General features: G+C 36.9%; 2 protein-coding genes across 2 annotated transcripts; one reads left to right on the forward strand and one right to left on the reverse strand.

The window, feature by feature from the left end:
- On the forward strand, positions 1 to 3,218 carry LOC127446858 (homeobox protein Dlx1a-like). The gene is made up of 3 exons (XM_051708152.1): positions 1 to 450; positions 708 to 907; positions 1,865 to 3,218. The coding sequence occupies exons 1-3, from the start codon at positions 138 to 140 to the stop codon at positions 2,105 to 2,107; spliced, it is 756 nt and encodes a 251-aa protein (XP_051564112.1). The 5' UTR covers positions 1 to 137; the 3' UTR covers positions 2,108 to 3,218.
- Positions 3,219 to 9,210: 5,992 nt separating this feature from the next.
- LOC127446857 (homeobox protein Dlx2a) lies at positions 9,211 to 14,353 on the reverse strand. Its single transcript, XM_051708151.1, has 3 exons — positions 13,810 to 14,353; positions 13,309 to 13,493; positions 9,211 to 10,288 (listed from the first exon to the last, which is right to left on the reverse strand). Exons 1-3 carry the CDS (start codon positions 14,129 to 14,131, stop codon positions 9,971 to 9,973), a joined length of 825 nt encoding a protein of 274 aa, XP_051564111.1. The 5' UTR covers positions 14,132 to 14,353; the 3' UTR covers positions 9,211 to 9,970.
- Positions 14,354 to 14,591: the final 238 nt, after the last annotated feature.

Below are 14,591 nucleotides of genomic sequence, written 5' to 3' on the forward strand. Positions count from 1 at the left end.
TTCACCGAGACAAACTACATTTTCTTATGAATGGAAAGTGAAAAAATCAGTTGAGCTTAAATTGGGATCCATCCTTCACTCAGATCATAGAAGAAAACAAAAAAGCAGGAGGAGAGTGAGAGATTGCGCCAGAAGACATGACCATGTCTACAATACCAGAGAGTCTAAACAGCCCCGTCTCAGGAAAGAACGTGTTCATGGAATTTGGGCCACCGAGTCAGCAAATGTCTCCTTCGTCTATGACCCACGGACATTATTCAATGCACTGTTTACACTCCTCCGGACACCCGCAGCACGACAACGCATACAGCCCTGCTCCGTCCTTCCCCAGATCCCTGCCTTATCCATATGTCAACTCGGTCGGTAGCCATTCCTCCAGTCCGTACATCAGCACTGTGCAGACTTACCCAAACAACTCGGCTCTGGCGCAGACGAGGTTGGAGGACCCAGGTAAGAAATGCGGCGTGTCTTTTGGTCTTTGCTGGTCGTTGCATTTGTCGGCGCGCTGTGAGAATGTCGGGCTGGAGTAGCCCAGATGTGCTGTTATTAGGCTTGGTAATTATTTATTGCGTAGTGCTATAAACAATGTATGCAATTAAGGCTAATTATACCTAAAGTGCCGCCTGTGAAACTTGTGCACAGTGATGTGAGCTGCGCTGCATGAGCAGTCTGTGAGACATTTTCTTTTCTTTCTCTCTCCCATGCAGCACCAGAGTCAGAGAAAAACACCGTGGTGGAAGGCGGAGAGGTTCGTTTCAACGGGAAAGGCAAAAAGATCCGCAAACCTCGGACCATCTACTCCAGTCTCCAGCTGCAGGCTCTGAATAGGAGGTTCCAGCAGACTCAGTATCTGGCTCTGCCCGAGAGAGCCGAGCTCGCCGCATCACTGGGGCTCACACAAACACAGGCATGTTTACTCAGCTTGAATTTAGAGAATTTGACATTATGAATGAGTCAACAAAGTCGATGCATTGGGAATGAAACGCAAATGGCGCATTTACAACAAAAACTTTAGACCGTTAAACACTGTAAATGGTTTTAGAGTTATTTTGTAATTGTATTGCTCTTTTATCTACTGCAGCTTTACACTACTAGCAGGGACATAGCAATCATTTCAAAAGTGAGGGGGACAGAACGATATAAATATAAAGCCTAAGACATATTTTTAAGGCTCTAAGTCGAGAATTAATTTCATGACTGACCAGTGAATTTTAGCTTTTGCATTTACACATTTAGACATTTGCTGTATGAAAGACACAGAGTAAACACATTTTCCCTGTGAAAAAGTGCGGGGGGAGGAACTTTGGTTTTATTGAATGTGAGGGGGACCCCCGCATCCCCCGCGTATTCTACGCCCATGACTACTAGTATGACATGCTAAACTATATGTAGGCTAGTCCTTTAGTAAAGGGATGTAGCTTTTTGAGGAATAACTTTGGGGAATATTTGGCAACGTCAAAGTACGATGACGTTCTTTTATTTAAGGATGCTGTTTCTCAGGGACTACCTGTCCTTTAATCATCTTAATTATCCTGCTCTAAATTATTCAGGCCATACGGGAGATGTTCGAATGATTCCGAGTGAATCGCGATCCGATTCAGACTGTTTGAGCAATTCATTGATTTGTTTGCGAATTCAGCATGGCTAATTCTGATGCTAAACTAGGCGACATAATATTTTTTAAACCAGTCAACAATCCGTCTTTTAAGAAATCTCGCACCAGTTCAACGCATAACAAAGTTCTGAACAAAACAATAAATACATAAATAAAATAATTCGGGGCTTGAGCCCGAGCCCCAAGCAAGCCAGTTAGATTTGATTACAGAAGACGCTCGCACTGTTTAACGTGGGTTTCTTTTTCTAGGTGAAGATCTGGTTTCAGAATAAACGCTCCAAGTTTAAGAAACTGATGAAGCAAGGCGGAGGAACAATAGACACAAACGCCTTGGCAAACGGCCGCGGACTGTCTGGATCTCCATCCGTAGCGCCCGTCTGGAACTCCACAGCCGCTGTCAAAACATCCACTCCGACCTCTTATATTCCCAGTTACACCTCATGGTATCCGACAACACACCAGGACACTATGCAGCAGCCACAACTCATGTGAAATAGGACTGCTGAAACAACCCCACCCCTCTATCCACCAATGGCCCAATTCAGGGACCCGACACAGGCCAGTCACTATGCGGCCTTACTCACCCTGGCCCTCCGCAGCCCAGACCAGATGTGATCCAGAGACAATCTCAAAAGTGGCCTGCATGTGAGGACTGATAAACATCAGGAGAGGAAACATGGCTTTTTTATTTTGCCGGGAAAGTCAAATCAAAGCTGCTACTCTCCCCTTTTCCCGACATTTTGTTATGTAAAAATAGACGAAATTGTAAGAATTTTATTAAAAGTTTTTTGTTCTTCACATTTGTAATTTTACATAGGAAAATTGGAATTACCGATCTGCCCCGAGCACAAGAGTGCTGGCTCTTCTTACGGGCAATGAGAGCATCATGAACCTCGCACCAAACTGCATATGTTCAAAAAGCTTATGCGTCACATTGGGCGCATATTGTCGCTTCAGGCTTCGCCATGGCGCGGTGAATGTGTAATAACTGTGATAAATCACACCCTGAACATGGATGAACGTTTCATGAGTTTCCCCATTTTAAAGGGAACAAAGAAACCTTTAAACAAAGTTATTTTGGATGTATGGCTCATTGTGTCTATTTAAATATAACTTATTTAGAAAAGTGTTTTTTTGTTTTTGTATGTTTGTATGATTATTTAAAATAAATGTTCTTTAAATTATGACGCTGCACTATAAAGTAGAAACACTCCCCTGATTTGAACCCAATTTGTAATCCCGAGTGTTTTTGGACGTACAAAGAGGAGCATAGTGCAGATAAACGCACCTATTATCACCGTTAGATGGGAAGTGTTGACGGCTCTAATGTACAGAAATAGTCTTTTTCGTTGTGTGCTAAATCATTTGTGCAAAGGGATCTTAACATGCTTGTGTTTATTAAAATTCATGTGTTTTGTTTTTTGTTTTGTTTTTTCGTTTCACATTGAAAAATAGTTTTATAGCTTACCGGTCACATTAATTTATTGTTTTTGTTTCATGGAACATCTTGTATAATGTGTAAACTCTGACAGTAAAATCTGCTTATGAAAGAAGTGAAAAAATGTCATCGCAAGGTTTATTGAATTGGATGAAACTCAGGTTACTGTTGACAAAACCAAATACCATGAACTAATGCAATACACGAAACCACATGTTACATGGTACAAAAAAATAAAATAAAATAAAATAAAATAAATAAATGCTGGAAAAATATCTCGAAAATAAATCTAAATATTTTGCCAACTACGTTTAAGTATCCAAAAGGTATTCCATCTATTATGTTTAAATATAATTGTATTAAAACAATTAGATTATACATTTTTAAAATAAATTCTATGAACCTGCATACCGGTCATTGATATGCTCGTAGAATAGATAAATAAATAACAATAAGAATTTGCCTATATTTTCAGATTTTGATACAAAATTTTGGCTATTTTGTCTCTCTTTCTCCATTTTTCGTTGATCTGTGTACCATTTCATTGCAGTCTGAATCAGCTATTAATCTTGTGGTTGTTTCTGTAGCATAATTCATCTGACAATCAGGGCACTTTTCTTTTCACTTTCGTTTAGCTGCTATAAGCTCTTTTCTGCTCTTGTGTGGCTGCTTTTGATGGCCGTGTGTTAAGTGAATAATCGGGCAGGTGCCGCTCATAGAGGGGCAGATGAAGAAAAGCTAGGGGTGGGAGGGGGGTAAAATGCAGATAGGTAAAGAATGACATGTTCAAAGTGCCTTTTGTTTGCGGCTGATGGTTTAACTGCGCATTTTAAGAAAATTCTGATGCAGATAGATGCCGACAAGCAGCAATAAAAATATTTTTTTATGACATATCTCGTAAACAGTGGGCCTTTCTTTGTTCTTTAGAGCACCTAAGACACATTCGAACCTGTAGAATTGTTGCTTTTATTTTTTATTTTATTATTATTATTATTATTATTATTATTATTTTAATAACTTAATTAATCTATTAGGCTAATTTGTTTTTTGCAACAATCATTTTCGCGCCGAGATTAAATATATATATATATATATATATATATATATATATATATATATATATATATATATCTTTCTTTTCGCTGGCTGAGATTAACCCATCAGCATCCTTGCGTTTATAGAAATAAAATATATAGCTGTACAATATACCTTCTATTTAGCTTAGAAATTCATAAATGTGACCGGCATCTGTTGTTTGAATGTTGAGAGCTGTTCCGATTGCAGTAATGTCAGTGCTGGAGGTGAAGTAATTATTGTGACAAATTTTGACACTCTTCATGTGTGGTCTTTAAAAATGGTCTGGCCAAAGCAGGAAATGGCCCGCGCGCTCTGTGATCTAGCAGCTCTCTCTCTCTCTCTCTCTCTCTCTCTCTCTCTCTCTCTCTCTCTCTCTCTCTCTCTCTCTCTCTCTCTCTCTCTCGCTTTTTGATTTTATTACTAGTTTTATGACTTTGTACTACCAATGTAAAAACAATAGGCTATAGGTTAATAATGTTTCTTAACATCCCCTTAATCTAATTACAATATAACAAATCCTTTATAGCCAGCGTCATATGTGTCGTTGTTTGTTAATAATAATAATAATAATAATAATAATAATAATAATAATAATAATAATAATACATGTGGTGGTATATCGTGTCTTAGCTCGTTAATAATTTGCTTTATGTTTTTGATGGTTTGTCTATTTCTTTTTTTTTTCACAGAAATTTTAAATAATCTTTTATTTATTTATTTATTTATTTATTTATTTTTCTCATGCACGGCGGAGACGGAGAATTCCAGATTTCTCGCCGATTTCTGAGAAAATTGATAAATAACGTTTATCCTTCTGGTTAAATGTGTGTTACAGGTTGAACTTATCTGGCTAATTCTGATATCTGATTAATCATTTCAATAATCACTGGTCCAACTAGTGTCACCAAAGTATAAAATCTAAACCAAATCTTACTTTGTCTTTCAAAAAAAAAAAAAAAAAAAAAAAAAAATCAAATTGGGGGAAGGCATAAAAGAAGAACCCGTGTTGTTCAGTCTCTTTCTCCGTCATGCAGCTGTGGAGCAGAGAGGGTCAGCGTTATTTCACTCTATTCTCCTCTTGATTACGCGCCGGGCCCATCAAACCAGACATAATTACAGTCATTCCCTCCTTACTTATTCTAATGCAGCTTCCCATCTACGGGATAATTATGAGCAATTTTGGTTCGCACGTGGAATCTTTTGTTAACAAAAGATAGCACACTGAAAGAAAATGTGCTGTGCGATGGGGGTAAAAAAGAAAAGGAAAAAAGAGAGTGAAATAGGTGCGCAGCGGTAGTTATAAGTAAGGATGGCAAATTGCTTGCAGGTGTATACCGAGAGATTTGTCAATGAGAGAAGGAATCAAAATGAGCAAACGCACAATGTCGGAGTGATGAAGGCAGAGGTGAAATTATAGAACAAGGGCTGCTTTATTTTCGACTGGATTCTATAGACAAACTATCTCGCAATTTCAGAGCGCTTTATTAATGAGTTCGACCATGTTGGTCTGGTTCAAACCAGCATATGGTTTATATTTTGTTTTCTCTGTCCAACCGAGGGACCAACAGACATAAGATATTTCTGCAAAACGCATATTTTAAGGCGCCAAATTAATCAAAATGCATAAATAGTGGCCTATTTTTGCTAGATTTTTATGTTACTAATGTCTAAGATTCTTTCAAGTTGATTTCGAAATCATGTTTTGTTCACAAAAATGTGTTATTTGTATATTGTAATGCAGAAATGATCGCATTATCATAATAAGCTATAATTCACATAAAAATGTAAATAAAAGTAAAAAGTATAATAATGTAAATTTCCCTCTAAAATGAGTAAATCAAATGAATTATTCTTACCTTACTCTCTAATAAAAGAGCACTATATTATAAAATGCGTATCACCTTTCTTGATAGCAGAACGTGAGTGTCCAGTAGTCAAGGCATGGTTCGGCTCTTTGGGTCCCAGAATGTGCCTTCTCTAGCCGGGCTCAGAGCTGACAGCCGCTCTCCGAGCAGAAATGAAAAATCCTGCTTTATTTTCCCTCTTTATAGCTGATGGAAAAAATAGCTGATTATTAGCATAAATGTTTACTCCTCATTACGCTGATGACATTGTGCACTCGAGATCTTGGTAATCTTTGGGAAAATTATGAGTAATTTTTAAAAATTTAAAGCAGCAGTTAACATGCAATTCAGGCTAATTTTGCGTATGCTCCAAACGGATATAATTATCGCAGAGTCAAGATGTTATGCTAAAACTATGCATTGATATTACCATTTATTATGTACATACAACTTTGACAATGTTGATGCTTGAAATAGCTGGAAATTGTCTTGCACAAAAATTACAGTCCATATTAGGACATCTAAAATTGCGAAGAATTATATAGTAATTGCAGGCTTTCAGATCGGGGAGCAAGAATGCTCAACTGGAGCAATTGTGGATAAAATTACAGATCAGAGTATAAATTAGGGATGGGGTATGGCATTTTTCAAGTTGTCTACAGGATTCCGGAAGTGTCTAAAACCACATTGCTAATCTTTCAGAGAGAGAAAGATGCCTGCAGACAGCTCCAATTCAGCTTTACGTTCGTTTGTATTTGCAAGGTGTGACACTTGTCCATGCTAAACCACCTGTGCTGAGAGACTCAATCAGTGTTAACACGTGCTATGGCCATTTTTCCCCAATGTTTTTTCCTTCTATTGCGAGCTGGCTGGCAAATATACCGAGACAGCAAAAATACAGGCTGACAGAAAACGGTGCAAAAACTGTTGCTGCATGTGGTCAAGGGCCTGGCTCGTTTTACGTTCGAAATACTGGTTAACATGGTCTGTTCTGCTCGAGAATTAATGCGATGTTTCAATATTGTTGATCATAAGTTAAACCAGCTTGTCCCAAGGGACAGTGTGCGTTAACTGTTCTCCATTAGCAGTGCGTTATTGAGAAGTGTCCTTATAGCCGAGGGCTAGGCCTTTACCGAAAGGCACCCTAAAGGAAGCATTCCCACTTTTGGTTAAACATGGCATTCCCTTTACATCTAGTGTTTATTCTAGTGAACAGAGACTGCTTGGGCCTCGTGGATCTCTGCGGGGCACATTTCAATATGGGTGCAGTCTTAGCTCGGAGCGACACCTAACATCTTTGGTACTGTGGCAATCACTGGCAGGATACATCCTCATTACATTTGTCTGTTTGATAGTTTTTCTGAACCCTCAGACAAAGAGATTAACATATAATATAAAACAACCTGATAAACCTGAAAAAGGAACAACAAAGGTTAAGTCGCGTATATGGTGCGCACATTTATCTTTTAATTTGAGAAATAAACTAGCTGTGATGCGTGTCATACATTATCAGTGTTGTATAAAGTACACAATTGTCGTAAGATGTCTTGGTGACACTTTACAATGAGGTTCCATTCGTTAACATTAGTTAATGCATTAGGTATCATGAACTAACTATGAACAATTGGCATTTATTAATCTTTGTTAATGTTAGTTAATAAAAACACAACTGTTCATTGTTAGTTCATGTTCATAGTGTATTAACTAATGTTAACATATACAACTTTTGATTTTAAAATGTATTATTGTGTTGAAATTAATGTTAGCCAAGATTAATAAATGCTGTAAAAGCATTGTTCATTGTTTGTTCATGTTAACTAATGTTGTTAACTAGCCTAACTAATGAAACCTTATGGTAGATTGTTACCAATATCTTTATGGAAATTGACATGTAAAAGTTAAAGTAACTGATTTTAAATGTACCTAAGCATCAAAAGTGCATGAAATGGCATAACGCCTGACTACCACACATTGTACGGGGTTTTTGATTCTGATTTGCACATCGATTCGTGAAACGAATCATTCGTTATCGAACCGATTTGACCGATTCAAAATAATCGAATGGATCGAAATATTCGATCCATACAATTCGTTCGTGAATCGGACAGCACAGTCACTGATCCTCGAGCAGTTTACATTTGCAAATGTAGGATATTATGTTTTATTTTATTTGTTGTGACTGAACACTGCAAAACATGGTTGGAGAAATGTATGGTTGGAGTGAAAATAACCTAATAATTGTATCATAAAAATGTACTGAAGTAAAAGTCAAAGACAATAAAAGTATGTATAGCTACTCAAGTAAAGTAATAAAATATTCAAAAAATTTACCGAAGTAGTACTTTGTTAATATACAACTCTGTACAACTAAAAGGCCAAAGTGCTTGTAGTTTTGTTTGAGCAATTTAGAAACAGCATATATGGGCATCCTGCATTACTCAAATTCCTATGTTGCGCATTTGGCATTTTAAATTTCCACTACAAATAATCACTTCTTTATATTTTCCTTGTTATATGGCGTGGAAAATTCATGTAGGCTACCGGGCAGCCGATTCCCATTACAAAGGCCTTGTATTGTGTGTGGGGTGGTGGAAATGTTTCCATGTTGTTTAGCTCGGGGCATTTGTCAGCCTGCTTTTTTTGGCTGGGCTGGCTTCATAAAAAGTCTGGAGCGCAGAGCTCTGACTCCAGAGAGTCTGAATCCAGCCGAACGCCTTCGTGTCGGGGCGTGTTTGCTCGCTCATTCCCTGCCCGAGGCTCTGTCGCACTTATATCTGGCTCGCCGAGCCTTTGTCTATAAGGTTAAACAATTTAATTAAATTAAATTAAGGAATATGGCTCGACAGTCTTTCGTCCATTTAAAAAAGGACAATTCGCCAGATAGTTTCGAATCCGAAAAACCTTGCATAAAATCTCTCGACCTACTTAGTACGGAGTGGGCTAGACACACCTGTCACGTTAGTCAACAAAAGATGAATTTATGAGTTTTCTGTAAAACATTTACAAGACGTTGAATCTCGTCCCCTGCCAGACTTATGAAAGACTAGAGATTCAACCGGCGCCGAGGCAAAGAGAAGGGAGGCGTGGACAAATCTGAGGAAGAAACCCCCCCAATGAAACATTCCAAAAGTGAACTACAGACAAAAAAAAAAAAAAAAAAAAAAAAAAAAAAAAAAGAAAAGAAAGAAAGAAAGACAAAGAAATCGTCAATAAATGGCTACAGCAGTAAATTCACATTAAACATTTTATTTAAATAAATTTGATTCATTATAGTGGCAGAACTGTTCATTCGGATTTCAAAATAAATAAAACTAAGAAAATAATCTCATAACATTTGGACAATCAGTAGCTTGCGAGTGATTTTCATTAGCGTTTTGTCTATAATAATTGAACAAAAACAGTGAGAACCCTATATGATGTCCTATACGAATGGCAACATTAATAAGAAGACGCGGTAAAACACACAAGTACAGAGACAGGTATCGTATTTCCAACTTACCTTATGTTCTAAATATAAAACGAACAAAAAGAATGAAATCAAAGACGGGCACAGAAAAACACATTTACGGCGAATATAAGGACAGTGAGGTCATTAAAAAAAAAAAAAAAAAAAAAAAAAAGAAGAAGAAGGCTTCAGGTTGTGCTACATGTGCTCTGATGATTATTATACACCCTGCTGCAATATATTTACTCCTATAATGTTCACATGAGTTCTCTAGGCTTTGGATGATAGTGGTTTACTGAACAATTAGTTTGAATCCATTGATGTACCACCCCTAGAAAGAAAATAAATAAATACAAAAATAATTGTATATGTTTGATTATTTAGTTCTTGCCTGCATGAAAGCCAACAGTGTTGCGTGCAAAAACAAACTGGCAATGATCAACGTGGCGATAGTGAAGAAGTCTCACCAGTCAGATTGAAAACAGGCCTAAAAGTCATTTTAGTTGCATGTTCACAAAATGATTTCCCCAGTTTTTCAAGAGTCATTTGAGTCAAAATATGGTCCCAGCGCTGACAGTTGTGTTGTGGTGATGTGGTAGCTGTAGATGGGTCGCAGAGTTCGTGGATGAGTACCAGGGGTAGTTTGTCAGGAAGGAAGGGGTCGTTGTGTTCGGAAGGCTGTTGCTCTGGGGCAATGCCGAGTTTACAGTGTTCATGATCGGATTGTGAGTGAAGTCCCAGGTCGTGTTGAGAGGCGGCGAGTGCTGAGGTGGAGACTCGCTGGTGGCCACATGCTGCTCGGGTGGGATTTCTCCACTTTTCCACAACTTCTTGAACTTTGAACGACGATTCTGGAACCAGATTTTTACCTGAAAGAAAATACAAATAACCTAATGTATGGTTTCATGAAGAACTTTCAACATGTGGAATCTCCCTATTGCACAAATGTTTAATTGTTGTTGTGAAACAAGGTTCTTTACAATGAAAAAAGGTTCTTCTAAGCCTTTATTTTTAATAGTACACAACAGCATTATACAAGAAAAACCCCCACAAACCATTTTTGTTTTACTTATAATGTGTGTGTGTGTGTGTGTGTGTGTATATATATATATATATATATATATATATATATATATATATATATATATATATATATATATATATATGAGATTTACTAAAAATGCATAAAGATTAAAAATAGAGTGTGTTATATATATATATATATATATATATATATATATATATATATATATATATATATATATATATATATACACAGTGGCGATTTTAGGGGTGGCCTGTGGTGGCCTGGGCCACCCCTGAAATCTCATTGGCCACCCTGTGGCCACCCCAGAACTGATTGGTAGTTCATCATGTTCTTCAACACAAGAACGAAGAACCAATAGAAACACCTGTCAATCAAAGATGACATCTCAGGTCATTTGTTGAGTTAGAGCCACACTGACCCAGGGTCAGTTTTATATTTCTGACCATTATAGTAGTGGTGGGACTGAAGCTGTGTGAGCTGATCTTTGATCAGTGGGGGGAGGGGCAGGCCGCGGGTGGCCAGGCAGGTGCCGCAGGTCGCGGGCAGCGGGCTCCAGGTCTGGAGTATTATGGTCGGTCAGAAGCACGAAGCTGACACGAGCTAGCGTCTACCTCCAACTTCCAATGAGTTGACGACGTTGATTTATGGTCAAAAAGAAAGCTGTTATTTGAGAGGTATGCTCATCTAATCTAACGTTTAATTTATCCCGAATTTCCATGTGAATGTGAAAACATTTTTTCATTGTTACAGTAGCTAGGTTAAAGAGTAAGCTAGACCCTAAACTACATTCAGCATGTCATCTTTATATTGACATGAAATATGAAATGCCATGTTTTCTGATTTAATGTGTAAAGGTGTGTAAAGCGTTTTACAGATGTATATGTTCAATAGCTAAAGTTATATATATGGCCAACCTGTGTGTGAAATTGGAAGGGTTTGTGCTGTGACTGTACTTTAAATCTTTACATGAGTTATTTATGTGCTCTTTATGTGTATTATTGGTCAGTCAGACAAATCAAATCTTCAAAGTTTTTATACTTTATCTGACATTTTAAATATGTAGAGGCAGGGCAAATTGCACTTAAATGCCGCAAATGATTTAACTAACTATTTTATTTGGTAATATTCAAAGTAATTGAAGCTATCAGAACGTGTGGAAAATAAACCTGAGTAGACACTGTAAATAGAGTTTTGTTTTTTACTGTATACAGAGCTCAATCTGCAATTTTGGGGTTTCCAGACAGACACCTATAAGCCCTCGTAGCCAATTTCACACACTGATTTGTACCCAAATTAACAATATTTCTGCTGGACAGTGCAGCTATAGCTAATAAATGAATGAATAATTAATTGAATGATTGATTGAATTGCGCCTCAATCAGTTTTCACCTGTACTTGTATCTTTATATGATTATACACTATACCTGATGTTATACGCAGATTAATTTTCTACAATGAGAATAGCTCTGAAAAATGTGTAACTGACTTTTCCTACACAATTACTGATTTAAAAATGGATGTTATGTTAAAATAACCAGAGATTCCCAGAAACTGTAATAGGTTGAAATAGAACAGGAATAGAAAACTGTCAAATGTCAAAACAACAGTCTGATATTGAATACAAACAATTCAGTGAATGCTAACATGAGTTTAAGAATTCATTTATTCAACATGTGTGGATGTTGAAGCAAAGCAATGCGATATTTACACATTTTGATCATGTGCCATTCATAAAGGTTCTGCCGGTATCGCCACCCCACACTAGGTCTGTGCCACATCTTGGCCACCCCAGTAAAAATGTCCTGGATACGCCACTGTATATACATACACTACCGGTCAAAAGTTTTGAAACACTTACTCATTCTTTATTATATATTTTTTTTCTCACATTTTAGAATAATAGTAAAGTCATCAAAACTATGTAATAACATAAATGGAACTATGGGAATTATGTTGTGACTAAACAAAATCCAAAATAAATCAAAACTGTGTTATATTTTAGCATCTTCAAAGTAGTCACACTTTGTCTAGAATTTGCAGACATGTACTCTTGACATTTTCTCAACCAACTTCTTGAGGTATCACCCTGGGATGCTTTTTAAACAGTATTGAAGGAGTTCCCATCTATGTTGGGCACTTATTGGCTGCTTTTCTTTATTATTTGGTCCAAGTCATCAATTTCAAAAAAGTTTTTTTTTTTTTTTCTAATTAAATTTTAGTTTTGTAATGAAATAAATTAATATGTTGGCACAATTATATTTTTGTCTACAAAACTAATTTCAAACATTTAAGCATACGCCTTCAGATCAAACGATTTTTAAGATCATGAGAAACATTTCAGTCAAGTGTTTCAAAACTTTTGAAGGGTAGTGTGTGTGTGTGTATATATATATATATATATATATATATATATATATATATATATATATATATATATATATATATATATATATATATATAAAACTTACACTCTATTTAACATAACACATATTTTTAAGATTTACGCATTTTAGTTTTAAGATTTTCCATTAAACCGAATTCAGTAATCTTCAATCAAATTAAATTAATAAAACTTAAATAATAAAAAGGGTGGAAATATTTTATTAAACACAACAACACAATATTGTGCATTAATAATAATAAAAATAAAGTTTAACTGCAGATTTCTGCATCTAATTGTCAATTGTGTTATGAAAGCTCACCTAAATTAATGTAAATATAAAGATAAAACAGTAATTAATTTGTATTTATACAGTAATAACAAAATCATAATCCAAGCGCATTTGTTAACTTAGTTATTTTGTAATTATATCACAGACTTTGAAACGCATAACTCTTTACCTGTGTTTGCGTGAGGCCCAAAGATGCGGCCAGTTCAGCTCTTTCCGGCAGGGCCAGATACTGAGTCTTCTGAAACCTCCTCTGCAGGGCCGCCAGCTGGAAACTCGAGTAAATAGTTCGAGGTTTTCTGACCTTCTTTGGTTTTCCATTAACCATTCGGATTTCAGGTTCACTTTCTTCTTTTTCTGTGTGAGAGAGGAAAAAAAAAGAACTTGAAAAATATAAAGTCAACTATCGGATCAGATTTATGTCACAGAAACTAATCTGTTCAAGCAAAATATTTAGGCAAGCAGTAAGAAAATGATATAAAGAACTCATAGGTTACACATATTACATGCTATTAGAATGAATAACAACAACTTTCGCAATTATATAACTGCTCCGCTAAATATTTAAGTAGGCTACATGTTGTACTGAACATTATGATGTAAAATGTGACGAAATGTTACATTAAGGACTGCCCTAAAAGAGTCCTAATAGTAACAAGAGAGACATATTTACCAGCATCCGCAGGAGTTGGTGAGTAGCAGGAGCCGTACGTGCTGTAGGGGCCAAAGGCATTGCCAAAGCCCAGCTCGTATGACTTGGTGTTGTACTGGACGCTGTTCATGCTGTTGTTCTGGTACTGGTAAGAGCTGATCTGGTCGTATGGAGAGCCGGCGCACTGTCCGGCCTGCTGGTTATTATTATAGTAGCTGCTGTCAGTGGCGGTGGAGACAGGTAGAGTCGGTGATTCCTGGGATTTGTGCAGACTGTGGTAACTGCTGGAGGTAATCTGGTTTGAATGCATATCTGTACTGAGGCTGTCAAAAACTCCAGTCATGTTTTTCGTAACGCAAAAAAAAAAAAACTAACAAATGCAAGTCCAACAAAAGAGCGAACCCATGCAAACTCTTCTAAAGCGCAAAACTACACAAGTTTTCTGATGAAGACTGCATTCCACTTTGGAAGAAAACCAACGCAGACGCGACGCAGAGCAGAACTGTGATTGTCTGTCAGCAGAGATGCGTGAGGACGGACATTTATCGCGCGTCACGGGGGAGGATGAACTTGTGTGCGAGAAGCAGCCAATGAATGCGGGATACACACAGCTCATATAGGCCTATGCAGGCTCACGAAATGTGTGCGTCCATACTTGGTGATTTACTGCGGCATTGTGGTATATGGTACATGAAACGCCACTAAACATTATACACTCCAAACAAATATTTAAGTATATTTTTAAGATGTACGCATTTCAATTTCTTAACACATTTCCGTGTAATCTTTAACATAATAAAATG

Source organism: Myxocyprinus asiaticus, chromosome 10 (assembly GCF_019703515.2).
Source record: "Myxocyprinus asiaticus isolate MX2 ecotype Aquarium Trade chromosome 10, UBuf_Myxa_2, whole genome shotgun sequence".
Classification (NCBI taxonomy): Eukaryota; Metazoa; Chordata; class Actinopteri; order Cypriniformes; family Catostomidae; genus Myxocyprinus; species Myxocyprinus asiaticus.

Bases quoted from the DNA above. Each gene is read 5' to 3' on its own strand.
- LOC127446858 (XM_051708152.1), top strand. From the start codon at position 138: ATGACCATGTCTACAATACCAGAGAGTCTAAACAGCCCCGTCTCAGGA. The intron at 451-707 runs GTAAGAAATGCG...TCTCCCATGCAG, and splicing joins GACGAGGTTGGAGGACCCAG to CACCAGAGTCAGAGAAAAAC. The intron at 908-1,864 runs GCATGTTTACTC...TTCTTTTTCTAG, and splicing joins TGGGGCTCACACAAACACAG to GTGAAGATCTGGTTTCAGAA.
- LOC127446857 (XM_051708151.1), bottom strand. From the start codon at position 14,131: ATGACTGGAGTTTTTGACAGCCTCAGTACAGATATGCATTCAAACCAG. The intron at 13,494-13,809 runs GTAAATATGTCT...TCTCTCACACAG, and splicing joins ACCAACTCCTGCGGATGCTG to AAAAAGAAGAAAGTGAACCT. The intron at 10,289-13,308 runs GTAAAGAGTTAT...ATTTTCTTTCAG, and splicing joins TGGGCCTCACGCAAACACAG to GTAAAAATCTGGTTCCAGAA.